Source organism: Palaemon carinicauda, chromosome 8, assembly GCF_036898095.1.
Source record: "Palaemon carinicauda isolate YSFRI2023 chromosome 8, ASM3689809v2, whole genome shotgun sequence".
NCBI lineage: Eukaryota > Metazoa > Arthropoda > Malacostraca > Decapoda > Palaemonidae > Palaemon > Palaemon carinicauda.
The window spans coordinates 83,211,237-83,223,818 of NC_090732.1; the positions used below are offsets into that span (position 1 = coordinate 83,211,237).

At 40.3% G+C, this 12,582-nt stretch overlaps 1 protein-coding gene across 2 annotated transcripts in view; it reads left to right on the plus strand.

Moving 5' to 3' along the window:
* Positions 1-12,582, plus strand: part of LOC137645783 (RNA-binding protein with serine-rich domain 1-A-like) — a 191,192-nt gene that overhangs the window by 83,898 nt on the left and 94,712 nt on the right. For both annotated transcript variants that reach the window (XM_068378704.1, XM_068378705.1), the window contains exon 5: positions 3,282-3,380. In XM_068378704.1, coding sequence (XP_068234805.1) covers positions 3,282-3,380 — 99 coding nt within the window. The remainder of the gene's footprint in view (positions 1-3,281; positions 3,381-12,582) is intronic.

Sequence of the window (12,582 nt, forward strand, 5' to 3'; positions counted from 1 at the left end):
CTTCCCCGAGTCCCGGATCCCAAGGCGCTCTGGCAAGATGCCTCCCAACAACGGGGGAACAACACCAACGTGTACGCCTTTCCCCCGTTCTGTCTGATGAGGAGAGTGCTCAATAAGACCAGAATATCGGTCAATTTTTCAATGACCCTCATAGCTCCGCTATGGCATCACGCGGAATGGTTTCCGGACTTTCTGCAATTCCTAATGGAACTTCTTTGAGAATTCCTTCCACGACACGATCTACTCAGACAACCACATGCCAGCATCTTCCACAAAGCCGTAGCTTCGCTACGTCTTCACGCCTGGTGACTATCCAGCATCTCCTCGCTGAGAGAGGAATTTTTGCAACAAGTTGCGATTAGGATTTCTAGACATCTGCGAAAATCATCCGCATCTGTCTACCAGGCAAAGTGGAAAGTCTTCTGTGGTTGGTGTCTTGGAAGGGATATCTCTCCACTCGATGCCACTATTCCAGCAATAGCGGAGTTCCTCGTGTATTTGCGGGAAGAAAAGGCGCCTTTCAGTCTCGGCGGTGAAAGGCTATCGTTCGGCCTTAAATCTAGCCTTAGGCTCAAAGGAATGATCTTTTCTTCCTCGCTGGAACTTTCCCTACTCATACGAGGTTATGAACTTACCTGCCCTCAGTCGGATGTGAGACCTCCTCCATGGAACGTGGTTCGGGTTCTCAGTATGAACCATTACGCCAGGCTTCAGTTCGCCACCTAACTTGGGAGATAGTGTTCTTACCAGCTTTGGCTTCGGCCAAGTGAGTCAGTGAACTTCATGGGCTCTCATATGACATCGCCCCTGCAAGGGTATGGGGGGAAGGTAACATTTAAAGTCATCCCTGAGTTTGGTGCTAAGACTCAAAATCAGGGGGTGCCGGGCGTTCGGTTCGACTCCTTCCGGATTCGAGTCTCCGTTCTGTAACAGATGTCCCAGTCCTTCTCCTACTGTGCCCAGTAAGGAGTCTGAGGTTATATCTCAGAAGAACGGCTACAGTCCGTCCCCAGGTGCAAGCATTGTTAGCACTGGGAGGATTAAGAGGAGGGTCAACAAGAACACCATCTCGGCATGGATTCGTAGGGTGATCCATCTGTCCCTGAATCCAGACCCCCCTCCGTCATGTCACCCTAGAGCACATGATGTCAGGGGCGTAGCTACGTCCCTGGCCTTCAAGAGAAATTTCTCAGTGACGCAGGTTCTTCAAGCTGGGGTGTGGAAGCATCAGACGACCTTCACAGCCCACTACCTGCACGACGTGACCCACAGGAGGCTCGATACGTTTTCTATCGGCCCTGTGGTGACTGCACAACAGCTGGTTTAAAACCTCAGGCTCCTTAGTGGACAAGTAGCAGAAGGTTGAGGGCATTGTTACCTGGTCTTAGTCTGCATGAATGAAAAGATTTGTCTGGCCCTTACTCTTTTCTTCATTCTCCCCTCTCTTGGGGAAAGCAGCATCCTGGGTTCTCTGCACAGCTGACCTCAAACCACTGCAGGTAAACCATGTTTCCTTGTGTTCCGAGTATTAAGATAATACTGTCACGTCCCCATACCCTAACGAGGTGGTATTGGGAGAGTCCTAGACTAAAGTTTCCTTCTAAGGGACTACAGGTCAACTTCCTAGGACAAGTCACACTTCAGACCTTCACACACAGCTTACGTAGGCCACAGCCCTTGCGCAGCAAGGTTCTAGTGAGGTGCAGGGACTCCTTATTGTTGAGTGCTGACACACTCAGATACTGAGTCCCCGGGCAAAGCCAGAAGTCAGTACTGGCTGGGACTTACCTACCTTCCTAAGGGGTGAGTCACCCATATCAAATAGCGTGGTTTGTATTTCAGTTACAGAACAAATGACAAATTCGTAGGTAATTTGTATTTTTTCTAACTATACAAACCTTGGCTATTTAATCAAACTTGCCCGCCAGCCCTATCCCCCGTGAAGTCCTACCTCTAAGCAAAGTGAGCTCAGCACAGGTGTGTGTGTGTGTGGGGGGGTGGGGGGGAGCAGGCTACCCTCCCTACCCCCCGTTAACTAGCGGTGGGGTAGTAAACCCTCGTTAAAATTCTAATGGCTCGTCATTTCAGCTACGCCGAAAGTAATAACCCATATTAAATAGCTAAGGTTTGTATAGTTAAGAAAAATACAAATTACCTACGAATTTGTCATATTACAGTGGAAAATAGGTTTTTAATTGTTCTAATTTACAACGTACACTCACAAAATAACAAATACCTATGTACTGGTTATGATCGGTAATAAAATGTGACATTATTATGGAGTTCTCACCTTCGAGACAGACGGTAGCGGCTAACAGGGGTGTGTGCGTAGGAAGAGGGAGAGAGAAAGGGGAGGAGAGAGACTTGACGGCAACACGTTCGGTACGCTAAACTTTTGTAACACTACATAATATAACAAACTTCAAATTTAACTTGAATGAAATTAGCTTTTAAATGTAAATCTTATGTTACACTAAACTTTATTCTAATTTTGTTTTCATTTTCATTTTTTTACTTTCTTCCGGCTTGGCTCTTTTTGCCTCGCCTTTTAACTCGCTTTCACCTTCACTTTTTGCCAGCCGTTTTAAAAGGAACCTATCTTGGGATGTTTGCTTTTGTCTCTCCTTCAAAATGTTTCGAAATTGACGTCACAAGTGTCGTCACAAAAGGCTAACGCACAACCACACGCCAACTTTTCCATGTGCCTCTTTTCCAGAAAATCAGAAAACTCCTGCCACTTCGCTAACATGTCTCTGATTTCCTTCTTTATAGCATTCTTCTGCTTGAGGATGGTACATAATTTTGATGTAGGCTACTCCTCTCATATTGGCGAGCCTGCTCAGTCACTCGTACACCACTCTCATGTTTTATGCTTTCATGCTTTATCTCGATTGTCATCATACGCTTTTTCTTTTCACTAACCTTGTTTGCACTCGCTTACTTTTGACCTATTGCTTATTCACTTAACTCTTTACGGATTAACGCAAAAGACATGTAAAAAATGCAAACTCTACGGCTGATGTTCGGAGAGAACTTTACGCAACGGAGATCCGATGGGAAAGAGCGAGGGAACCATCTCGTATCTCGAGACAAAAATTTGCTCAAAACTTTCCTCGTATCTCAAATTTCTCATATGTTGGGACACTCGTATGTCGAGGTATTACTGTAGCAATATTATTATAAACATCATATCTTGATAATTCAAAATGTCTAGTAATTATTTTTTGAAATTAACTAAAAATGATTACAAATTGTTTACACGTAATTTTTCCCCTTATCAGATCAACAGCGAAGACCCAAAAAGAAAGGAGTCGCAGCCCAAGTGCTAATCGTGAGAAGAAAGCTAAAGCTAAGAAGCCACCTTCCAAGTCACGTTCAAGGTTAGTAAATTTGTTACATTTGATTTTAGTGTTGAAAACGGTTTTTAGTACAGTATGCTGTACAGAGGAGAAATCTCAAATTTTCGTACAGTTATAGCATATACTGTATACTGTGGTTAATGAGGAAGGTACAATTCACTATGCTGTACTTATTTTTTATTTTTTCTTTTTTTTTTTTGTGAACATGTACTTACACTGGTAGAGAGTGGCAGCATGTCTGAAATGTTAGTTTTTATTCAGTTTCATGTTGACTGACTTTAAAGTTAAGAATGGACAATTACCATATGGTTTATACAGGTAAGTTACATACAAATTTTTATTTAGGCCTGGTACAGTTGTTAGAGTAGTAGTTGTTCCAAAAATTATAGATTGTTAAGTAAAATTATGCTATAAAAGGATGTGCTCATAGTGAAGTTTGAAAATTTACTGCAGTTTTCATACTATATTTTCCAATACTGTTCTGAAATATTAGTCTTATAAATACTCGATAAATGCCTTAACCCATTTACCCCCAACGCTATTTTGAACTTTCCAACCCTTAACCCCCAGGCGTTTTCTTTTTCAAGCACGTTTTGTAATATACTGTATATTTTTTTTTAAATTGCGCTAACAGCCTTAATTTTTGTCATAGAAAGGTCAGGTTAGTCTCATTAGTTGGGAAAAGGTCTGAAGTTTCTCATAAAGTTATCAAAAATATGCAAAAAAATGTAAATAGCAGTGTTTTTCAAGGACGTACCGGTACGTCCATGGGGGTAAAGGGGTGAGTTTTGTTAAACGTACCAGTACGTCCATTGCTGGTAAAAGGGTTAAAGAATTGCCAATATGACTGTCAAAAGAGGTTCTGTTGCAATATATGTTTGAAGACTACAGTACCCTCTTCAGCAATGATTGTTGATTACTTGCTTAAGAAAATGAGAATGGTACTGTTTCTTGATTGAAAAGTCATTCTTTTTTATCTTTTGTGACTTCCTACTATTTTGTCAGAGGTGTTACTGATTATCATGGCAAGTCTCCTTTAGAATTTTGTTTGTCTGGTCTCTGGCAGTTAATCCCAGACGGCAAGTAGCATGCGCGAACTTATACGCCCGAGGTTGGTGTTTTTGGTTTCCGTTTAAATATGAATATCTTCTTGGGTGTATACAGTACATTCCACCTGCTCTAAGATTTATTGTATCTGCTGGTGTGTATACATTATCCCTGCCGAGATAGCCTTAGAAGGTTGAGGGAATAGCCTCATGTTGCTAATAATACAGTAAGACCTCACAGTCAGAAATCTCCTTAAGTTAGATTAATTGTGACAAGTAAAATATCTAATATTGCAGTTACAGAGCTTTGAAATAATTCTTATGTTGTTTAGGTCTCTTGTGTATCAGATCATAGACTGGAGAATGTTGAAGATCTTGGTATTATAGAAACAGAAGCTCAATGGTTCTTTACAGCAGGTTCTCCTTATTGACAGGAGTTCCACATAATAGGAGATCCTAAGCTCTATAGATGTTAATTTTTTTTCCTTGTACAGTTAGATATACGCTTAAGTAATGTAATTGTTATTTAGATATTATAGTACACTATGTTACAATATTGTACTGGCAATATTTACATATCTACCTCCTCTCTCATCTTTTCTAAAAGCCCATTCGTGATAAGTAAAGTATACATATACAGTATGCATTTTAAAGTGTAACACTTAATATATTCAATGTAGAAATAAAAGTTACTAGTAATAACATACTTCTTCAGTTTATTAATATTAACCCTTTTGATTTGATGCTTACAAAGATATATTTTTCACCTTGGAGCTCCAGGCCCTTTTTGGTTTGAGAAAGTTTGTAACAATTTTCTAGTAACCACTCTAGCAACAAATTTGTTTATGCTAGAGTTCATTTTGGTGTTGATATTTTAGCAAGTGATAAAGCTTCATTACTTTAATGAAATTTTCCTGAAATTTATATGCTTTTCATTTTTTCAATGAAAAAGCTTGGTCATGATGGAAATGAAATAAGATGCAGTAGAGGGACGTTGGCACTATGAATAAAGTCCTCACTTAGCTGTTGTCATCTTAATCTTTCATATTCTTTTGGCTGAAGAAGATTAAAGCTGTGGTGTTTAACCATTGTCGATTTAAATGTAGACGATAATGCTAGAGGCTTTTCCACTTCAAATAGAAATTATTTCTATTTCAAGAGCATTATAAATAACATGTAGCTATGTAAGTGTAAGTTCAATAAAGAGTTTTTGTTTGTTCATGTAGTTAACCAAGGCTAAGAGTAAGAGTTTATTTATTAGAATATTCCAGTTTACTTTCTTGTGTGAAAAGGAGTGTCTGTTATTTCAAATTTAGAAAGTAAAATAAAGGATAGGTCAATATGGGTAACGTGTTACTTTGGTATAAATACCACTTTCCTTTTCTGTGTATCTCTCCCTGTATTTCAGGCTGTCTCTTAACGTAACCAAGGTAATTGGTTTAAGCATCCAGAATGTAAATTAGAAGTGTTTGGATTAGATATGTTTAAAAGGAATTTAAGTGACTTGAGTATTACGTTGGACAATAAAATCTTTTGCTGTCGACTTACCTTGGTTGTATAGGTTCTAGATACTATTCATAAGCTTACTACAACATTAGGCGACCAAGTTATAACAGCCTGTTAAGCAGGGAATTTCCTGGTTATACTACTAATGATCTTGTTAGAAAAAGTTAAATTTAGCTCTGAATTGAGAAGCATTTTAGACTGTAGGTTAGGTAAAAGAATTTATGTTGGAACCTCATATACAGGTAGTCGTTGACTTACGACTGAGATAGGGACTGAGAGACGCATTGTAAGTCAATGTGGATGTATGTCAAACTTAAAAAGGGAAATTTCCGTAGATTAATATGCTGCGTCGTGATTCGGCAATTATATGTCACACTAACCCTATTTTCTTACTTTACAGTATATCATTTTCCTGTTTCATAGGATATCATATGCTCTATCAAAGTATTTATGTATTCCATTTTTCAGTTTCGGAAGTATTTTAACATTAAAAATATTATCAACTTTCTTTGTTTACCAGCGGTTGTGATCAGCTGATCTGAAGGTCCCGCTACCGTATCGAGAGAAGGCATAATGTTTATATATTTTCTTAATTTATTCAAAATATCTTTGACAAACACACACACACACACACTCTCTCTCTCTCTCTCTCTCTCTCTCTCTCTCTCTCTCTCTCTCTCTCTCTCTCTCTCTCTCTCTCTCTCTCTCTCTCTCTCATTTTGAATTCACTGTTGGTAACCTTGAATCTTGCTTTCAGGAAGAAATTTGTGACTGCTGCAAGTTGTAGTGAAACCAAGACTTTTTCCTGGTGACTTCTAGTGTGAGAGTGAGTGTGTGTGTGTGTGTGTGTGTGTGTGTGTGTGTCCCACCCCCCTTATGATAACTAATGATAAGGTCTGTAAACAAACTGTATGGAAACTTTGATACCCTATAACATTGGTACTGATGTACAGTAATATTCATTATGAAGAGATTTTAAATGTTAATTAAATAAACAACTCCGAGTTATTCGGATTGTCTGCGCGCATAATCGCAATATGACAGCGTGACCTCGAGATCAGCAGGTGCCAGTCAAAAGTAATTATTGATTATTGAAAGGCTCAAGAAATTGAAAAATTGAATATAAACATGCTTTAATAAACCACAAATAAACACAATAATGTCTAATAAAATATGAAGGCTATTGAAATGAAAATTAAATTCTGTATGAAGCTTTAAAAAGGACTTACCTCTAGGCGTGCGCAGGTACACACATAAACACACACGCACAGAGAAAGAACTAGAACATATTCACATGACAAGTTAGCTAATAATAATTGCTATAAATGAACTGTATGAAAACTGTGATATCCTGTCACATATTGGTGCTGATATATTCATCATGAAGATATGTTGAATAAATTAAGAAATTATATAAAAAATACGCCATTCGTATGTGCGCAATCTTTTGATATGGTAGAGAGAGAGGGCACCAGATGCCCGTTGAGATACTGCCACTAGTGACTTATTGGATCCTTTGACTGGCCAGACAGTAATGCATTGGATACCTCTCGGGTTACGGCTTATTTTTTCTTCGCCTACACATACACCGAATAATCTGGCCTATTCTTTACAGATTCTCATCTTTCCTCATTAATTTCTGTACTGCAATTGTTCAGTGGCCTCTTTCCTCTTGCTAAGGATAGAAGAGACACTTTAGCTATGGTAAGCAGCTCTTCTAGGAGAAGGACACTCCAAAATTAACCATTGTTCTCTAGTCTTGGGTAGTGCCATAGCCTCTGTACCATGGTCTTCCAGTTTTGGGTTAGAGTTTTCTTGCTTGAGGGTACACTCGGGCACACACTTCTATCTTTTTTCACTTTTTTCTGTAGTCTATGGGTTTGATCAATCACTTTATTTAAATTGCTGTACATATTGTTTTTGTTATAATTCATGTTAATAGTATGACATGTCTTTTTTATTACCATTAATTCTTATGTTGTCTGGTGACATTGAGCAAAATCCGGGACCAGTGCATCCTAGATTCCGTCAATGTTGTCTACTCTATTGCAATATTCGTGGTCTTCACGCATATATTCAAGACCTTACAGTTACGTCCAGACAGTATGATATTCTTTTGTGCTCAGAAACTTTGGTTTCTGATATGAGGTACTCATCTGAGCTACTGGTTTTAAGAAGCCAATAATGTTGAAACGTGATGCCATCCCTAGGGCCAGGGGAATGGCGGTGTATATTAGGACCGAGTACCCTGCTTCTCATTATTTCCTGCTATGAATGTGGATGTCATGAGGTTCAGGTAGTAAAAGTTTGTGGCAGGCATAACAACTTTTATTTGTGTTCCATTTACTGGAATCCAGACATGGATGATTCTATCTTCGATTGTCTTCCTACCATTAGGGCCAAGATACAAGAAGATGATAGAATGGTTTCTTTAGTCTTTGTTGGTGATTTCAATGCTCACTATAGGGAGTGGTTAAGTTTTATCTCTCCTACCGATCGCCATGGCTTAAGAGCTTTAGACTTTGCCTCTTGAATCAGGCTGTGAACAAATTATAAGTGAAGAATTACTTGGACCTCGTATACACTGACTCCCCTGGCGTTATAACAACTAAGGTTGGTTCTCTAGTCAGGACTTCTGGTCATTCCTTGATTTCATTAGTGGTGAAGACTGAGAAGCCTGTCCCTGATTTATCATACTCTTGTAAAATTTATATGAAATCTCAAGCAGATTGGAATGGGATTTTGCATGATCGTTTGTGCTTGAATTGGTCACAATTATTATAGTAATGTTGATCCTGTTGTACCTTTGAATGAGAATCTAGTCAGCATAATTGATAGGCCTATCCCTTCTCGTGTGCTAAGGTACCAAGTGAAGGAAAACCCGTGATTCAGTGATGATTGTATATGTGCTTATTTAGAGAAGCAGGAGGCCTATCATCTTTGGAAGGGTAACAAATCAGATTTGACCTGGAATAACTATACTCAGCTTAGAGCTTTTGCTCAGAGAGTTTATGCTTCAACTGAAAAAGAATACAATTTAACCATAAAAGAAATTCTTTCTGGTACAACTCAGGAACATGAATGGTGGTCTACCCTTAAATCTGCACTCTTTGGTGTAGATGTTAATGTTCCTCCTTTACTTAAACCAGATGGCTCAGTCACTCACTGTCCAAAGGAGAAGGCAACCCTTTTGGCTTATGTTTTTGACAGTAAACAGAGTAATGAAAAGTTTGAACTTCCACATTCCTGTTTTCCTGAAGCTAAACCAACTAGTTTAGCTTTTCGATCTCGTGAAATTAAAGGTCTGTTGATGGACCTTGATCCTTATGGAGGTGTAGACCCAAATAGTGTTTTTCCTTTGTTTTTTATAAAAACTGCTGATTTCTTAGCTCCAAAGTTATCGGTTATTTTGCGCAAGTTAGCAAGAAGAAGAGCTTTTAGCACTTGTTGGAAAATTCATAATGTTAATCCTTTATGTAAATGTGTTTGTGGTAGCTCAAGTCCAACTGATTACCGCCCAATTTCCAAAACTCCCACATTATCTAAAGTTTTTGAACGTCTTCTGGCAAAACGTCTTGATAGGTTTGCTGAAGGTAATCATCTATTCCCTAGTTTGCAATTGGGATTTCGTAAAGGCCTTGGAGCATGTTATGCCCTTCTTACAATCTCCAATGCTGTACAGAAATCCCTTGATTGTGTGCAGGAAGTTTGTATGATTGGCCTTGATTTTAGTGCTGCCTTAGACCGTGTTAATCATGAGGCCCTTGTTTTCAAACTCAAACAGTTGTTAGTGGATGGGTCGTTTCTTAGCATTATTATTGATTTTTTAAGTAATAGATCTCAAAGAGTTGTTGTTGATGGGCACCATAGTGATTATAGGAATGTGATATCCGGTGTTCCACAGGGTAGTGTTGTTGGCCCATTACTTTTCATACTACATACACATGACATGGGGTTTGGCCTAGAAAACAAGCTTATTACATATGCAGATGGTGCTACTCTCTTTGCATCAATTTTATCCCCTGAATGTAGATCTGAGGTTGCTGAATCCCTCAATAGAGATCTAGCTAAAATTAGTGTATGGTGCAAATTATGGGGTGTGCAAATTATAGGGTATGAAGTTGAATCCTAACAAAACTGAAAGTATGATTGTAAGTAGGTCAAGGACAGCGGCTCCTCAATATCCGGATCTCAGTATTGATAATGTTTCTTTAACTTTGTATGACACTTTTAAAATTTTAGGTGTGATTCTCGACAGCAAATTTACTTTTGAGAAACACATTAGGTCTGTGTCTTCTTCAATTGCACAAAAAATTGGCTCATTGAGAAAATCTTTAAAGATTTTTGGTGATCATTCTATTCTGAAGAAGTGTTTTAATTCTTTCATTCTACCTTGTTTTGAGTATTGTTCTCCTGTCTGGTCTTCAGTTGCTGATTTTCATCTTAATTTACTGGACAGAAACTTACGGTCTATCAAATTTCTTATTCCTGATATAGATATTAATCTCTGGCACCGTTGTTCAATTAGTTCATTATGCATGTTGCATAAGATTTTTCATAACTCTGACCATCCTTTACATTCAAATCTCCCAGGACAATTCTATCCTGTTCGTAATACTAGCCAGGCAGTTAATTCTAATAGCCAGGCCTTCTCCATCATGAGGAGCTCAATACTACACAGTTTTCTAGAAGTTTCAGTGCAGCTGTGACCAAGTTGTGGAATGATCTTCCTAAATGGGTTGTTGAATCAGTAGAACTTCAAAAGTTTAAAGTTGCAGCAAATATTTTTATGTTGAACAGGCTGACACAAGTCTTTTTTTAGTTTATATAGGACATATCTGTTTTGACGTTGTTACTGTCTTTGGAATTATTTATTTTTAATTTGTTCTCATAATTTATTTATTTCCTCATTTCCTTCCCTCACTGGGCTATTTTTCCCTGTTAGAGCCCTTGGGCTTATAGCATCTTGCTTTTCCAACTAGGGTTGTAGCTTAGCTAGTAATAATAATAGCAGGACCTTCAGATCAACTGATTATAACCAATGGTAAACAAAACTTAAGCAATTCTTGATTTGTTAAAATGCCTCCGAAATTAAAAAATGGAAAACAAAAATACTTTAATAGAGCATATGATATCCTATGAAACAAGATGTTGATAAAATATGACCTAGACGATTGCCGAATCATGATGCATCATAATAAATCTACGGAAACTTCACATTTTAAGTTGACGCGTCTCTCAGTCCCTATCTCAGATGTAACTTGACGACTACTTATATATACAGTATATATATATATATATATATATATATATATATTTGTTCCGACACGAATACTTTACCTCGAATTACCTCTTCGGAGGGTCCTTGATCCTCTCTCAAACTCGACCAAGATTTCCCGCGCTACCCCCCTATCTCGCTCCCGATAGTTACTACCCCCGCCGCCAGGATAATTCCTTCGGCCCGGATTAGGGCAGGTCACTGCTTTTCCCGGGTCAGGACATCATTAAGTCCTTGGTCGTGAGATCCGAAGCATCTCACTCTCTCGCTTAAATCTTTCGATCCTTTGGCGCGTTGTGTTCCCACGTGTTCCCAGTGTACGGACTTGTGTTTTTTCTGCGATAGTGCGTTTTCGCAAAGTGTCCTCAGTCCGTTTCCCTTGTGTTATCCAGGGTTTTCTGTAACTCGTTAGTGTTGACCTTCGTGTGCGAACGATGGAGAACGTGCGTCGTTGTCCTGGTCCTAGAGCAGGAAAGTCGTGTGGGGCTTTCCTCTCTAAACCAGAGGTTGACCCGCATTCCCTTTGTTCCACGTGCAGGGGTAAAGTTTGTTCCTCCTCGGACACATGTTCCGAGTGCGTGAGTTGGGACGGAATTCAGTGGGTACGTTATGGTACTAAGAAAAAGAAGTCGTCTAAGCGTTCCCCAAAGAAAGTGAATGGCGTGGCTTCCTTACAGTCGGTCAGTGATCGGTCCGACGAAGCCTCGGCCTCTCCGTCTCCTTCGCAGAGGAGTGGCCAGCAAGCCCCCAGTGTAATTGTGACCCATAGTGTCCTCCCAAGTGAACCCAGTGTGACGGAGGAACCAAGGGCTGGCCCCTCGGGAGTAAACGGAAGGGCCGCGAGTGTTTCGGGCGATTCGGGCCACGTGGCAGGGGAGCACGCTTCCTCGGAAGACCCGGTATGGGGCAGTGTGGCGTTCTCGGTCTCCCCGCAGCCCTCGTGGGCCGGTGCGTCGGGTTCCCCCCCGCCAGAAGAGAACCACTCGAGAATTCGTCGCCCGAGTAGCGACTCCTTCGGTTGGAAGTTACCGAAGACTCCAGGGAGGTCTCCGCTGAGGATGGACGTATCCCTGGGTCCATGGCCTTCTAGTAGGGACAGAGTGGTCTCAGTACCCTCGGTATCCACGGCAGTTCCCGAGGACTTTCTCCAGCACCCTGTCTCGGACGGTCGGCGGCGAAGGGCCTCCCCTGCGCATCACTCTAGCAGTCGTTACGGGAAGAACGTGGCACCCTCGGACTCTTCGGAAGAAGGCTCATCCTCCGAGGGAGAACGCAGGGAGAGACGGCACCGTAAGAGAGCGCGGACCGATAGCGATCGTTCTCGCTCTAGGTCGAGGTCGCGACACAGTAGGAGGCGCCCACGCTCTCACTCCCGTAGGTACAAGAGGGAGGT